The sequence below is a fragment of the Gekko japonicus genome, unplaced genomic scaffold (assembly GCF_001447785.1).
Source record: "Gekko japonicus isolate JY-2015 unplaced genomic scaffold, Gekko_japonicus_V1.1 scaffold1678, whole genome shotgun sequence".
NCBI classification, from domain to species: domain Eukaryota; kingdom Metazoa; phylum Chordata; class Lepidosauria; order Squamata; family Gekkonidae; genus Gekko; species Gekko japonicus.
The window spans coordinates 140,534-156,976 of NW_015169829.1; the positions used below are offsets into that span (position 1 = coordinate 140,534).

The window sequence follows — 16,443 nt, forward strand, 5'->3', positions numbered from 1 at the left end:
ATCTAATCTCTTCTTCTTCTTCTTTTACCTCACAGGGTGTCTGTTGTGGGGAGGGGAAGGGAAAGGAGTTTGTAAGCCGCTCTGAGACACCTTCGGGTAGTGACGGGCGGGATATAAATCCAATCTCTTCTTCTTCTTCCTCTTCTCCACACACACGCAGTGACCGCTGTTCCATGCCCAGATGACAAAAAACCTCCAGGATCCCCGGCCAAACTGGCCTGGAGAAAACTTGCTTCCTGACCACAACATGGCGATCAGCATTTCCCTGGGTGTGTAAGAAAGGGCCACGAGAACTAAGCACTGAGGCAACCCTTCCTGCCATCCCGTGATCTGCCCAAGTTCAGAGGATCAGCTTTGTGGTAAATAAAATAAAGAGCACAGTAAACAGTGGGCAGACGGCTGGAGGTGCTACAGTGAAGGGAGAGAACTGGATCCTGAAAGGGGAAACCTGACTGGAGAGGAAAGTGATTTGGCAGACAGTGCGGACTCTTCTTCTTCTGGGTTAAGAGACCGGCGCAGCAGCAGACAGAGCAGGCGGTAGGAGAAAGGCATAGAAAAAATTCAGGCGAGAGACGCTCATAAATGGAAATGGCAAAGAAGAGAGCGTAATGGGAGATGACACATCCTTGAAGGTGATGCACACAAATTCCGGGCATGCAGGTCACAAGGGCAAGCAGCGCAGGGGCGGTTTTAAACGCTTCCCACCAAAGTTCAGTTTGAGGAGAGAGCTGCCGTACGCTTGTGTTTTTTGGAAGATTTGCGGTGCAAAGTCCATGCACATTTGGCACACAGCAGAGGGCCGAGACCAAATTTCCCTTCTATGCTGTGGAGTCTTGTGAGCAAAAATTCTACTTGGTGAGCTCTTGGCATTAAAGTTGTGAGCGAGCGATTTGGCTGTTGCATGAATTAGTTTGCTCTGGAGCCCTCCCTTCCTGGGCTAAGACAAAAAGGTGTGAGTCGGACGCTAAAAAAAATTGTGAGTTCACACTGACTCAGCTTAGAGGGAACCGTGGCTGAGACCAGTGTTCCCTCTAAGCTGAGTTAGTGTGAGCTAGCTCACAGTTTTTTAGCCTCTAGCTCACACATTTTTGTCTTAGCTCATGAAGGAGGACTCCAGAGCAAACTAATTTATGCCGTAGCCAAATCCCTTGCTCACAACTTTAATGGCAGTAGCTCACAAAGTAGAATTTTTGCTCACAAGATTCCACAGCTTAGAGGGAGCATTGGCTGAGACTGCCACCAGGTTTGGTGAAAAGGAATTTTTAAGAGAGCCGGTGTGGTGTAGTGGTCAGGGTGTCAGACTAGGATCTGGGAGACCCAGGTTCGAATTCCGGCTCTGCCACAGAAGCTCGCTGGGTGTCCTTGGGACAGTCACACACTCTCAACCTAATCTACTTCACGGGGTTGCGGTGAGGATTTTTTTTTAAAAAAATGAAGGAGAGTAGAATGCTGTAAGCCACTTTGACGCTCCACTAGGGAGAAAGCCGGGGTATAAATGCATGTAAGCCACTTTGATTTTCCATTGGGGAGAAAGGCAAGGTGTAAAAGAATAAAATAATAAATAACTCAGCAGGACGCTAGATTGCAGAACAAAAACGTATCCAAGGACATAGAAATACAATTTGTTTTTTTAAAAATCCCCTCTTCAAAAGTCCTTTGTCCCTGGGTACCTCCTCCTCCAAGAATACCGGTTTACATTTAGCCGAGAGCTCTCTTCGGACGTGATCACTACCCTGTTTACTTGTCTTAGCTGAGCACACAACAGATAAGGCCCTTCCAGCAAGAGTAACCTATTCAAGGTTAACTCTCCCTGTGGGGAAAGCCCCCCACGCCCAAAAAAACTACAGAGCCCAAAGAAAAACATTTGTGCAGGACAACAGAAGAGGAGACTCTTTTTATTTACGTCTTCGCCAAGTTACAGCAGTAAACAAGTACACATCTGAGAGTTAAGACTGAGGGCTGGAAAAACAAAACCAAAGAACGATGCTGCGTATTATGATCTCTCCGACACAGCGGGGCGACGTTAACTCAAAGTGGACTTGTCGTTCGCTAGCTGGCTGTTGTTTCCTAGGCACGTCGGTGAAGGGAGTGTGTTCTGAGTCTGCCTGGAACAGCGTGAGAAGCCCCTGGAAAACAACAGAACAAAAAGACGCACATCTGGATATATTCTTGGAACTAATAATTATGGGCGACTCTGGGGAGAGTCTCACCATTGCAGGTGGTGGAAAGTGGCAATTAGAAACTTTACCGATTTAGGTGGGAGAAAACTATTGTGGGGTTGGATCCAACCAGATTTTTCTGTCGCTGTAAAGAAGGGAGGAAGGGTTTGTGTGTCCCCCTTTGAGCACAGAAAAAGCTTTGCTAGAGATTATGGGATGCACATGGAGAAGAACAAGAAGAGGAGGAGGAGGGAGAAGAGGAGGAGGAGGAGATTGGATTTATACCCCACCCTTCAGTACCCAAGGGAGTCTCAGAGTGGCTTACAAACTCCTTTCCCTTCCCCTCCCCACAACAGACCCCCTGTGAGGTAGGTGGGGTTGAGAGAGCTCTGACAGAAACGGCTCTTTTTCAAGAACAGCTGTGCCAGAACTATGGCTTGCCCAAGGTCACCCAGCTGGTGCAAGTGGAGGAGTGGGGGAATCAAACTCGGTTCTCCCAGATTAGACTCCGCTCACTTAACCACTACACCAAACTGGCTCTCAGAAGCATGTGGGATGGGAGAGAGCTACAGTAAGGAGGAGAAATGTGGAGGGATTGACTGAAAAAGTTGACTGGATCCAATTATTCTCTGCAAATAAAGAGATGGGATCTTTTTTTCCAGCTCTGTGCGGGGAGGAAAAGATGGAATTGTAGCGTTAAGTGATGACCAATAGCTTGAATTCTGGAGATGGCACACTAAATGGAAGTCTTCAAAATACACCAGTTTATAAACTCACACGGCTGATGAAACACAGACAGTGACTGCCCATTGGTAGGACTTGCCTTTAGTCTAACTGGCCACAAGTTGTTGTGTGTGTGTTAGGTGCCATTAAGTTGCTTCCAACTCAAGCCTATGAATTAATCACCTCCCAAATGTCCTACGCTGAGCCACCTTGCTCAGGTCTTGCAAACTGTGGGCTGTGGCTTCCCTTACTTGAGTCAATCCATCTCATGTCACGGTCCTCCTCTTTTCCTGCTGCCTTCAACTTTTCCTAGAATTATGGTCTCCCAGTGACTCTTGTCTTTTCATAATGTGACCAAAGCATAATAGCCTCAATTTAGACATTTTAGTTTCTAGGGAGAATTCAGGCCTGATTTAACACAGACAGTGACTGCCCATTGGTAGGGCTTGCCTTTAGTCTAACTGGCCACAGGTTGTTGTGTGTGTATTACGTGCCATTAAGTTGCTTCCAACTCAAGCCCATGAATGAATCACCTCCCAAATGTCCTATGCTGAACCACCTTGCTCAGGTCTTGCAAACTGTGGACTGTGGCTTCCCCTACTTGAGTCAACCCATCTCATGTCGCGTCTTCCTCTTTTCCTGCTGCCTTCAACTTTTCCTAGAATTATGGTCTCCCAGTGACTCTTGTCTTCTCATCATGTGACCAAAGCATAATAGCCTCAATTTAGACAATTTAGTTTCTAGGGAGAATTCAGGACTGATTTGGCCCAGTGCCCACTTATTTGACTTTTGGTACACTTGAGCCACCGCAGCTCCTGATTTGGCCTAGTGCCCACTTATTTGACTTTTGGCAGTCCATGGGATCTGTAAAACTCATAGAATCACGGTGTTTGAAGGGGGCGTACAGGCCCATCTAGTCCAACCCCCTCCTCAATGCAGGATCAGCCCAGAGCATCCCTGACAGGTGTTTGTCCAGCTGCTGCTTCAAGACTGCCAGTGAGGGGGAGCTCACCACCTCCCGAGGCAGCTGATCCCACTGTGGCAGAACTCTGACTGTAAAAAAAAGTTTTTCCTAATATCCCGCCGGTACCTTCCCACCCTTAATTGCAACCCATTCTTTCGAGACCTCTCCTCTGCTGCCAACAGGAACCGCTCCCTGCCCTCCTCTCTAAGTGACAGCCCTTCAAATCCTTCAAGAGAGCCATCCTTCTCCCCTCAGCCTCCTCTTCTCCAGACTGAACATCCCCAAGTCCCTCAGCCTTTCCTCACAGGGCTTGGTCTCCAGCCCCCCGATCAGCTGATTCCACTGTGGAAAAACTCGGACTGTCAAAAAGCGTTTCCTGATATCTAGCCGGTACCTTCCCGCCCTTAATTTAAACCCTCTCCTCTTTCTGCCAACAGGAACAGCTCCCTGCCCTCCTCTAAGGGACAGCCCTTCAAATCCTTCAAGAGAGCCATCCTGTCCCCCCTCAACCTCCTCTTCTCCAGACTGAACATTCCTCTCAGCCTTTCCTCGTAGGGCTTGGTCTCCTCCAACACCACATTTCAGACAAATCAATGTTCCTCCTGTTAGCTTTCACATCCGTACACACTTATGGGGTACGAAAGACAAGTCCACTGCATCACAGACAGGGCTATTTTGGGGCAGGAACGCAGAGAAACCGAGTTCCATCTGGCTCCCGAGTTGGCCACGCCCAGCAGGAACTCATTAGCATAATAGGCCACACCCAACTTCAGAAAGTCATTAGGATTGGCTTTTTTAGGGGTGTGTGGCCTAACATGCAAAGGAGTTCCTGCTACAAAAAAAGGCCCTGGGTTTTGACAACAAACAAGGTAAACAGAATAAGAAGCAAAAGGTGGCTGTGGCTGGATGAGCACACTTCTGGTAACATGGGGGTGTGGCCTAATATGCTAATGAGTTTCTGCTGTTGGGTGTGGCCTATTATGCTAATGACGTCCTGCTGGGCTTTTTCTACAAAAAAAGCCCTGATCACAGACATACCTAAATTATGGAGTCCAGGCCAGAGGTAAGGGCAAGAGGTCACCAAGCTCCAATCTGATTTACGCATGTGGCAGAGTAGACTTGTGACTTCACGCTGCAGACAGAAGATGATGCTTTCAAAATACCTCTCTTAAGCTAAGGAACCAACCGAGAAGCACATCCTGGGGGAAAAAGGGGATGGTAGCTTGGCCTGCTCCCCCCAAGCTGTGCTGGCTTTCAACTTGCGGGGAGGGCCTCTTAGGCAAGGTCGAACTCTTTTTTATTACCTCCTTCTATGGCCTGCGTAGGTCGGGGCCTTAGACTAGGAGTTGCCAGCGGGGTGCCCGTGCCGCCTGTCGACACTTTTTCCCTGGCGCTCACCAAGTGTTTTTAGAAACTGGGCAGGGCCAGGTGGGGGACTCGGCCCAGCAAGGCCTCTGACGGACCACCGGAGATTTGATGGGCAGTGCAGATTTTTTTTTTTAAATGTCGCTTCGGCAGCAGCTGCCCCCACAGCACAAGGATCTTCGACTGCATGAATGAAGGTAAGTTGTGGCGGCCGTTATGTGGCTGACCCCGCCTCCTGAGGAAGCCATTTTGGGGCTGCACCAACCACACTGTATCAGGATTCCAAAGGTGCCCACAGGCGGTGGCGGGAGGGGGGGGCGAGACCCCTACCTTAGACTATTTTTTTAAGCATTAGTTGTATTCATGGGAGATACCCACTGGAGGTCTGCTCAGGAGTCCAATGGAACCTCCCCATTCACAAGCAGTATATGCCCCAGATCCAGAGGCTTCAGTGTGAGGGTAAACTTGTGTGTGATTTGTATCATTTCTATCTACAGATGGGGAAAGACTTGCGTGATCCATACTGAAGTATTCCCCTGCACATAAAGAGCTAGACATCAGGGAACAGGCTTGCCATGATCCGGGCTGTGCAAGCAAGGCCTAGCGGGCCCAGGGAGCCTGCGTGGCAGTGGGAGGAGGCCAGGCCTACAACTCCCAGAAGCCCCTGAGAGGTTTTGGCTCCAATTTTATCCAATCACAGGGAAAGGGGACTTATAACAAAAGAGCTGGTACCGAAGAAGAGCTGTTCTTTCTTCCAAGAGGGCAGAGCCAGAAGGAAGGCGGCTGCAGGGAAGAGACCCTCATCCTGAGAGGAAAGGTGAGCAGACTGAGGCCCAACTGAGACAATGAGCTAGGGACAGTAAGTTTAGACGCGTTAGGGCATTTGGTTTCTTTTCTCTTCACCCCCTTATTGCACCTTTGTTCGTTTCCCATATTGGGCTGACCTCCTGTAAAATAAACCTTTTCCTTGTTGTTTACTCTGCCTGGTCCTCACGCTTATTTTGGCCAAAACAAGGGAGGTCTGAAGGTCTTGGGAGGGCCTTCTCAAGGGATCCTAAAACCAGAGTGGTGGCAGTGTCAAGTGACCCCCCCCCCCCCGAGCTGTGACAAGGCTCAATAAGAATCTCTCTCTTTGACATTTAATTTTCTATGTTGATTTTTTTTTTTTAATATGAAGCACCATCAGATCCATCTGCAGTCTGAAGCAGTACAGTTCAACCACAGGTCTACCATGGCAGGGGGAATTATGCCTGGAGGAGTGGCCGTGACCATCAGGCCCTGCACGTGACCTTCCGGGAGCATTTGGTCGGTTACCACTGGAAACGAAGATGGCCTTTGACCCGATTAGACAACGGGATTCTTACATTCTAGCAATTATGTCTGGATTGAAGAAAGCCCAGGGTGCTAAAACTTGACCTGGACTGGCACTGTTATTCCAGAGCAGAGGAGACTTTTCACTCTGATGCCGTCAAACTTCTAATTTTGTCTCCTGAACAGTTACTGTACTCCCAATTATATCTCATAGCCCTGTTTCCCAGGAAGCTGAAATGAGATAAGAGTTCGCGCCTGGCCTTTTTCCAGAAGTATTGCAACATCTTGTTCGGGCTGCCTTTTAATAGTTGGGCATAAGCAGATAAAGATCGTTTTAATTCTAATACTGTAGTCAGTAGGTCAGCGGGTATTTATGAATGTTGTCGATGCTGTTTGGAATGAGACAAAATTAAGATACGCAATTTTGTAAGTGTCCTTTTTTTTGGGGGGGGAAACAACAAAACTAAAATTGGCTTTATCAGTTCATAGACTCAAAGTCCTTGGTATGCAGGGAAAAATAACTCGTTTGTTTTTTCTTGACAAAATAATTTGTCCTGTCGTGGTGGTGGGCGGGGAAGAAGTTATGGAATTAAGTTGTATTTATTTTTCTACAAATGGAAACATTTAGATGCAGGACAAACACCATAAAGCCAAAGGTCTTAATTCTGGGAATACTGACTGGTTTAATCAATTTAATTGATTGACAGCCAGAGTGATAAGAGTGCTTAGACTGTCGGACTGGGATCTGGGAGACCCAGGTTCAAATCCTTACTCTCCTGGAGAAGCTTGCTGGATGACCTTGGGCCTGTCAATTTCACCCTAACCTATATCTCAGCGCACTTGCTGGTAAGAAAATGGAGCAGAGAACAACACTGCAAACTAGCTTGGAGAAATGATGAATGAGGGGTGACATGATCGAGGTTTACAAGATTATGCATGGGATAGAGCAGGTAGAGGAAGAGGTCCTTTTCTCCTTTTCTCACAATACAAGAACTCGTGGACACTCAATGAAATTGCTGAGCAGTCGGGTTAGAACGGATAAAAGGAAGTCCTTCTTCACCCAAAGAGTGACTAACACATGGAATTCACTGCCACAGGAAGTGGTGGCGGCTACAAGCATGGACGGCTTCAAGAGGGAATTAGATAAGCATATGGCGCAGAGGTCCATCAGTGGCTATTGGCCACAAGGTATAGAGAGGAACTCTCAGTCTGGGGCAAGTGATGGACTGGTGCTGGAGAGGGGGCAACAGTGGGAGGGCTTCTAGTGTCCTGGCCCCACTGGTGGACCTCCTGATGGCACCTCGTATTTTTGGCCACTGTATGACAGAGTGTTGGACTGGATGGGCCATTGGCCTGATCCAACATTGGCTTCTCTTATGTTCTTATGGCCCCACTGGGGAGAAAAATGGGGTATAAATACCTTAAGTTATGGTCAAGGCGTTTGATATCGTAGGGCCAACATTCACCACCAGCACTTCGTGCAGGTCAAACGTCACCCAAAATAGCTTCCATACAGCCACACTCCCAACACTGTAACCTCCCAATGGGAGTACTTTCTAAGTTCCCTTGCAAACCAGAGCGAGGGAGCGTGAGACAGAGCACCGTGCAGACATGCTGAATCAGCTCCTATGCCTAACATGTACTCCAGTCTCCAGAGTGAGTCCAGCAATTTACTTTCATGGGGCGCTCTTCCCAGCCCTGTAGCTAGGGATTTTTTTTGTGAGGGGGCCTTGGGGGCCCCCGCCAGCTAATCAAATGGGGGGGGGCAGCTTCCCCCCTCCAACAAGGGCAGCACATCCCTGTGTGGCATCTGGCTCCCTCCCTCCCTGAGGAACCCCAGTGCCCCTTCCCTTGTCACCGCACCAGGGGCAGCCTGACCTCCATCCTCGGCTCCCTCCCGGGGCCAGGAGAGGCGAGGCGTGCAGTGGCTGGCCTGGCCACAAAGCCCATAAAAACCACTAGAGGGCCAGGCCCCGCGTGGGCCCCATGGGAGCTAGGGGCCTGGCTCTCCCATGTCTTTGCTCTCTGGGGATCAGGCTATTTCTCCAGACGACTAGGATGCCGACTGAGACTGTTGAGCACTCCCCCTTGCCTGGCTGGGCTTACCTACTGCTGCTGGCTGGGCAGCAAACATCTCTCAGCCCAGCCTCGCTGTCTCTGCTGCTTCTTGTGCCACCGCTGCTGCTTGTGCTGCCCACGGACAGGTCATCGGGAGGAAGGGGGAGCCAAGGCCCATAAAAACCACTAGGGGGCCAGGCCCCATGGGCCCCATGGGAGCTACGGGCCTGGCTCTCCCATGTCCTTGCTCTCTGGGGATCAGGCTGTTTCTCTAGACTACCAAGATGCCAACTGAGGCTGTTGAGCACTCCCCCTAGCATCGGCTGCATCAACTGGTTTGTGCAGAAATGCATTCGCAGAAACCAGCAAACGGGACGCGCAGCCATGGAGTTGGCATGACGTGGTGTTTAGACTAGAGAGCGCGGGACTAACGTATGGGACTCCCAGATGGCCCCTCGGATTCCTAGACTAAACAACAGTTGAAGAGAATCTAACTGGACAGTCGTGCAAATAAGGTCACAGAAGTTACCGGCCTGTAAAAAAAATAATCACTAGCCTGTTTTCCTACATGCAATCATAGCAGATATTTGTGGCACATGAAAGGCACGGGGGGAAAAACACACACACAACAACTGTTCTTTTCCATTTTAAAGATGGTTCCAAGCCTGAAGGGGAAATTCTTCTCCGCCACAAACAAAGAGTCAAAGTGCTACTTCCAAGTCTCCCTTCTGGTATTTTCGTTTCATTACTGAGCAAGTCTGTACTGATCAGAACAACAGAGGAGGCTGAGATCTGGGCCCTTCGGTTCCTTTCAGCAGTAATAAATGTGCAGCGCTTGAAGAATCACAGAGATGTGATGCAGGCAGGGTCAACGAAAGACCCTCTTCCCCAAAGAACGTGAGGCTCAGGGATACTGAATGAGCAACAGCGCACGCCAGACCACTTTCAACCAACGCAGGCTGGCTGTGACTTATTCCTGCACTGCTGTAATTTTACTTATCACCCTGGGACCATGCCAAGCCTCGTACAGGGCAGTATACGCATTGTAATTTCATACCCCCTCAGGAAATGCAGAAAACATGTTGCTGGGCATGAACTTCAGCTGACTGAGATTTTGTTTAAAAGCAGGTTTCCGTTTCTTATTTCTGCAAAAGTGTGCTGGGAATGCTTCCTGAATTCTCAGAAGCCTGCAGGGTGGAGGAGGAAGAAGATTTACGGCGCCAAGGGGCGGGACTTTGATGCCCTACACATCGGCCTTCTCCATACCGATCACCCAAACCAGGAATAAATCATGTAGTGAAAGGGAGATCATGCAAATTTACATAACCTCTGCACCGCACAACTGCCCATTTCCCTGGTGCAGAATTTAAATTTTCTCGCAAGCACAAGGTACATACAACCTGATACGACACTGCAAGGAGGCATCAGGTGCCCTGGCCAGGAGGTTAATATCTTCCTAAATTTATGTTGTGACCAGGGAGCTAAGCACATTCCTGAACTCTGCCAAAAACGGGATTCTACACACAGTCTCACTGCTAGGTGATTGCTGAGAACTGCCACGTCATTGCGGGAAACTGAAGCATGACCGGCCCCAAGTCTGGTGTACAGAGTGGGGGCAGGAAAACCCCTCCCCCATGATGTGTGACAGCAACTGCATGCCTGTCCTTCGTGCTTTGCACCCAGTGTCCTGAGCCAGGAATCCATCCAGGCAGCCAAGGTGAGGACAGCAGTGATGGAGCCAGCAATGCAGGAGAAGACATCGGGCATGGGGCTGATGCCTCTCACCGTCTCCCAGACCTGCACATCCACCCACCGAGTTGCGGGCAGATCCGTTAGGTGGTGGCAGCGCAGCTGGGGCTTCGGTCACTCTGAGTGTTTCTGGCCAAGTGCAATCTCTCTGCTCCCTTTTGGGTTTGCCACTGCAACCTCTTCAGAAGCGGATGAATGTTTCACGGCATTCCAGCCAAAAAAGGGTCACCTACGCCTAGTAAGGATACTTTCAGGTGGGTGGCCATGTTGTCCTGCAAGGGAGGAGCAAGATTTGAGTCCCAGTAGCGCTTGAAAGACCCACAAGGTTCCCTGGGTGTACGCTTTTGAGCCAGGATCTGGCTAGCCCAGGCTGGACCGATCTCATCGGATCTTGGAAGCTAAGCAGGGTCGGCCCCGGTTAGTACTTGGATGGGAGGCAGTGTCCCCTCTAAGCTGAGTTAGCGTGAGCTAGCTCTCAGTTGTTCAGCCTCTGGCTCACACATTTTTTGACTTCGTTCTGGAAGGATGGCTCCAGAGCAAACTAAGCTATACAGTAGCCAAATCACTTGCTCACAACTTTAATGCCAGTAGCTCAGAAAGTAGAATTTCTGCTCACAAGACTCCACAGCTTAGAGGGAGCATTGATGGGAGGCCACCGAGCGAGTTCAGGCTTGCTCCACGGAGGCAGGAGAGGGCAAACCACCTCTGTTGGTCCCCTTGCCTTGAAAACCCTTAATGGGGTCACCCTATATCAGGTGCGATCTGATGACATTTTCTACCACCACCGAGCTTTTGGGAGTCTAAGGGAGCGCTGACTCTTCTTGAAAGCTTATTCCCTAGACATTTTGTGGGTCTTCAAGTTGCTATTTGACTTGAATTTTGTTAAACGTTGTAGGTGTAGGAAGCAGGGCTATTTTTGGGCTAGAATTAAGAAGTTGCAGAGATGGCGATCCTCTGTCCTCTCCCCACTGACTAAGGGAAACAAGGTTTTTTTGTATCACTTGCCGATACCACTTTTGCTTGTTTCTGACACAGTAGCCATCACAGATCCAGAGAGTGAAAGCCATCGCTGCCTGCGCAGTCTGCTTAAAGTCTCAAATTCAACCCCTAGTTTCGCTTTCTACGCCCATTTTGGTAGGGGCCAGAAATCATGCATCACGTTGTAGCGCAGGATTGCAGTCATGAAATATATACCAGAACAGATAATTTTTTGGGTGACAATTCAGTGTTTGTTTGTGACAATTCAGTGTTGAACTCATTTCTGAGGGTGACAGAGACATTTTCTACAAAAAGAGCCCTGGTAGGAAGCAAAGTTCCATAACCTCTACGATTAAGAAGTTGCAGGGATGGCGCTTTTGTTAAACGTTGTAGGTGTAGGAAGCAAAGTTCCATAACATCTACGATTAAGAAGTTGCAGAGATGGCGATCCTCTGTCCTCTCCCCACTGACTAAGGGAAACAAGATTTTTTGTATCACTTGCCGATACCACTTTTGCTTGTTTCTGACACAGTAGCCATCACAGATCCAAAGAGTGAAAGCCATCGCTGCCTGCGTAGTCTGCTTAAAGTCTCAAATTCAACCCCTAGTTTCGCTTTCTACGCCCATTTTGGTAGGAGCCAGAAATCATGCATCACGCTGTAGCGCGGGATTGCAGTCATGAAATATATACCAGAACAGAACTATGATTTTTTAGGTGACAATTCAGTTTGCAGTCATGAAATATATACCAGAACAGATAATTTTTTGGGTGACAATTCAGTGTTTGTTTGTGACAATTCAGTGTTGAACTCATTTCTGAGGGTGACAGAGACAACTGTAAAATGAATGATCTTAAAAGGGGTACGTCCAGTAATGGGTGGGATCAAAAGGACCAATACACTCAAAGTCTTGGGCATGCCAGTCAGGGCTATTTTTGTCTTTCATTTTTGAAACTCAAGCTCAGTGGACAGCCAGTGCCGGGCAACCAAGTGTCAGACTTGGGTCTGGGGAGGCCCAGGTTTGAATCCCCCCAACTCAATTCATTGGGTAAGCTTGAGCATGCATGGTCATTCAGCCTAACCTACACCTCACAGGGTTGTTGTGAGGATAAAATGGAAGAGGCAAGAACCACATATGCTGCCCTGAGCTCCTCGGAGTGCAGGATAAAAATCTGACAGAAGGGAAGCCTCATTCATTTACTAATGAGTAAATCCCTGGTGTATCTTTAACCCAAACTCAAAATAAAAATGGGGACCTACCAGCACATCAGTGGAAACAGGTTATCTTCTCAGTTCTCCAAGGCATCCAGCATTTTCCTAACAAGAGAAAAGATTTCTTTTTTTACTAACCATAACCACTGTAAGACTTTCAAATTCTAATAAGTCAATAAATAAAAGTCAGGGTATGGCAAATTTAAAGACAAACGAATAAACCAAAAACCTAAGAAAAAGCTTTAGAGAAAAAAAAAGACATTTGTAATGTTTTAAGTTCTTAGTTACATTATTTGTCCATAAATGCTAAGATTACCAGTTACTAGTTATGAGGTTTTACATTTGTTTAATAGGGAATAATTGGCACCAATTAAACTGACCGAGCTAAGGCTTTTTAGATGCCTAAAACAAATTAAGCTTTTTAATATGAAGTTTTAGGTGGAGATCTTAAAGCCTCTCTCTCGTCTAAAATAGAATTTGCTAATTGGCACTCTCCCTGCTTTTTTATTGGTTATATTAAGATAAATTAAGTGAGATTAAAATCTTATTTGATTTATTTACCTTTTGCAAATGAAGACCGTTTTAAGGGTTACACATCCTCTGCATCTGACGAAAGCGACCTCAATTAGTCAAATCAGAAAGTCTTTAAAAGCTTTGCATTTATTGCTTCCAGCACGGAGCGAGGTGGTCATTAACGTACCAAAATTCTCAAAACACAAAACAATAAAAAAGTCCAAAAGTTGTGCTAGTGAAGAAATGCTCAACAAGATGAAAACTAAATCCACAGGTTTTTTTAAAATAATTATTTTTTTTCTTTTCATAAAATGCATTAACTATTTTATACCAAGATTTTTGTTTGTTGGTTTCGTTTAAAGATGTGGCATTCCAGCAGATCAATACCATTTGGATATTTCCTTTAACAAGCCTTTAAAAGTCTTTATTGCATGTATATAATATAAGATGAAAATATAGGTGTATATATAAATATATATGAAATATACCTTTAAGTTTATACCATTTTTTAAAAAAAGAAAGACGTACAATGTTTTAATAGAAGCCGTTTTTATGCTGATAGCTGTTAAAATCGCTGTCTCCCTGTTTACTACTATTTATGAAGGTTTTAAATAAATAATGCATACTCTCACACACACTCAGGTTTTTTTTTTCTTTCAAAAGTTTATTTAGTATCAAGCAAGAGTAAACTTTGCTTAACACTACAGAACATTTTCAAGACTCAAGTTACAAAATACCACATTATTTGCATTGGTGATCTGCTTCCCTTTTTACGCATGTTTGCAAGAGAAAAGACTTAGCAAAATGGTTGAAGGATAAAAACTAGAAGAACTAAACTGTTGGGAAAAAAACCTTTAAAATAAAAGGTTACGCTTAAGGTTAAGAGAACGGATTAACATATTTAAGTAAACCTAGCCGGTTTTTAACGCTAGTTAAATCAAAGGCTATTTTTTTCTCTCCCTCCCCTTCTCCTTTCGATCACCTGCTCCCCCACCCCCTCCCCCCAAATACAATCTGGAAATAACAAAGCTCTCCTTGGGTTTCGCGCACATCTTCCTGTCCGGGTTTTCTCATTCAGCAAAAAAATAGATAAAGCTCAGTCCGTCCATTCAGATTAAGCACTTTGATTTTAATAAAAAGGGAGATTGTTCATAGAAAAAAATTACTTTGAACAGTATACAGGACTGGTGGAGGATTGGGTATTTCACAACATCAGACAGTATAATCAGTATCTGGCATAGGGCTGCTCTCTGTAGGCGCCTTTCGCTGTCCGGGCTGGAGGGGCCTTGTGTCTCGAGTTGGTCCAGTCGTCCTGTCCTGAAACAAGGGAGGGCAAACAGAGTTAGGACTTCTCCCACCCAAAAGTCCACACAATTTATTTTCCCCTGCCCAGAGAGAAACAGAGCAATCTGAAGGCGTCCATATCTTGCTCATCAGTCCCCAACTTGGCGCCCACCGACGCATTTCCAGGCACACAGTTCACTCTTCCTTAAAGCAAAGAGCCAATCTTTGCTTTCTTCCGTTCCCAGTGGAGCAGGAAGCACTTCAGAAGAGCTAAGCAGGCATCCCCCATGCTGTCCGTGGGGAGCACCCGTTTGGAAACAGCCATCTTCATCACAGGAGAATGCTAGTTTGGGAACCTGCCAGCAATCTGTGATTGGCCACGGCTTCCAGGGCAACCGTTTTGTGGTTGGCTGCATGCGCACCCACGGCAGCCATTTCGGGATGGCCCTTCCTACCTGACCTGTTCTCTAGTCTCACAAGGGCCCAGTGTCACATCAAGGCTGGGAATACCAATCTTGCTCCAAGCCATACATGTATCCTTCTCTGACATCAGCATCCCAAAGTCAAGGGTCTATGGGGCTACCCAGGGTCCCCAAAGGCTCAAGACATAGTTCTCATGGAGGTGGTCCGGGATATACTTAGTGGTCCGCACTTTACTTAATGATTGTTTTTATTGTGTAATGATTGTTTTATGATGTTTTAACTGTTGTTATGGCAATGGCCTTTGTTGTAGCCGCCCTGAGCCTGCTGGGGAGGGAGGGGTATAAATTTAACAAATAAATAAATAAATATCGCTTCAGATTGCATGGGGCTTAGATAACTGAAAGCTCCTCTCTCATCTGTGGACTATTCCATCACAAGCCACCGCTACACTGACACAACACAGCCCGCACCCAGGTTTGTTTGTTTCTTCATTTACTTCATACACAGCCCGCCCAGCATTGGGTATCCTTAGCAGGACTAAGATTAAGTAATTAGAAACCGACGGAAACAAACAAAAAACGGCCTAGGACACACCTTGACGCAGAAAGTGGATTACAAAGGTAGAAGACGATGAACAAAAAGCAACGTGACACAATAAGACATTGCAACCGACTGCAATCCCGTCCCCTCATACGAGCGTCCTTCTGAGCCGTTCCGTTATGCTATCGTTCTAATCCTTTTATAAAAATGCGCTCCTGGACATTTCCTTTTCTGCCCTTCCTACGGGAGGATGTTCTACAAAGTGGGAGCCACAGCGGAGAGCCTGCGAGAAAGGTGCAGATCTTAGAGTCATAGACGCATCGGGTTGGAAGGGACCTCCAGGGTCATCTAGTCCAAACCCCTGCACAACGCGGGAAATTCAGAGATACCTCTCCCTCCACACCCACAGTGACCGTTGTTCCCCGCCCGTAAGATGACAAACATACCTCCAGGATTGCTTTCCTGACCCCGAAGTGGCAATCGGCATTTCCCTGGGCGTGTGAGAAAGGGCCACGAGAACTGCGCACTGAGGCAACCCTTCCTGCCCTCCCTCTCATGATCTGCCTAAGTTCACAGAATCCGCATTGCTGTCAGGTGGCCATCTAGCCCTCGGTTTGAAAGCCTCCACAGGAGGAAAGCCCCACCACTTCCAGAGGAAGCCTGTCCCACTGAACCGCTCTGACTGTCAGGAAGTTCTTCCCAATGTTTAGCCGAAAACATTGAGCAAACTATCTTGGCCATTTGCTGGGGAGCGCCCTCCAAGAGCTCTGCTCAGACGAGCAAATCCCACGGACACCTTAGCCAAAGAGGGCAGGGGGAGAAGAATCTGTTCCTCAACGCCCGTCATCGTTGAAAAGTTCCTGACAAATCTTGGGTATCCACTGTTCATCTTTCCCCTCTTTCTAAAAGCGAAAAGCACCCACATCCACACAGAGCACCATTTTGTGTAAAGATGGGGCGGGAGAGGGGGAAGAAAGAATGGTTTACCCATTCATTTAATTTTTATGATGTTATTGTAGAGTGTATATTTAATGAGTTGTAAACTCCTTTGAACAATGTCTTTTGGGAAAGCAGGGCAGAGTGAGGGGTTATTTTAGACGTACGAGGCAATTATCAGTGATTTGTTTGCCACGCTGGGGTTCCCTCACACAATGCCAGCATTTTT

At 47.3% G+C, this 16,443-nt stretch overlaps 1 protein-coding gene across 2 annotated transcripts in view; it reads right to left on the reverse strand.

Moving 5' to 3' along the window:
* Positions 1-2,019: 2,019 nt before the first annotated feature.
* The window catches only part of KHDRBS3 (KH domain containing, RNA binding, signal transduction associated 3), a 196,786-nt gene continuing 182,362 nt past the window's right edge, over positions 2,020-16,443 (reverse strand). Inside the window, exons 9-11 of one of the 2 annotated variants that reach the window (XR_001482677.1) lie at positions 14,198-14,348; positions 12,567-12,623; positions 2,020-2,126 (exon numbers count right to left, since the gene is read on the reverse strand). Coding sequence is in view for 1 of the 2 variants with exons in the window: in XM_015417270.1 (XP_015272756.1) it covers positions 14,257-14,348 (92 nt within the window). In the remaining variant the exon portion in view is untranslated. Of the gene's footprint in view, positions 2,127-12,566; positions 12,624-14,074; positions 14,349-16,443 lie in introns of those variants that run through there. The other variant, XM_015417270.1, reaches the window with a different exon arrangement.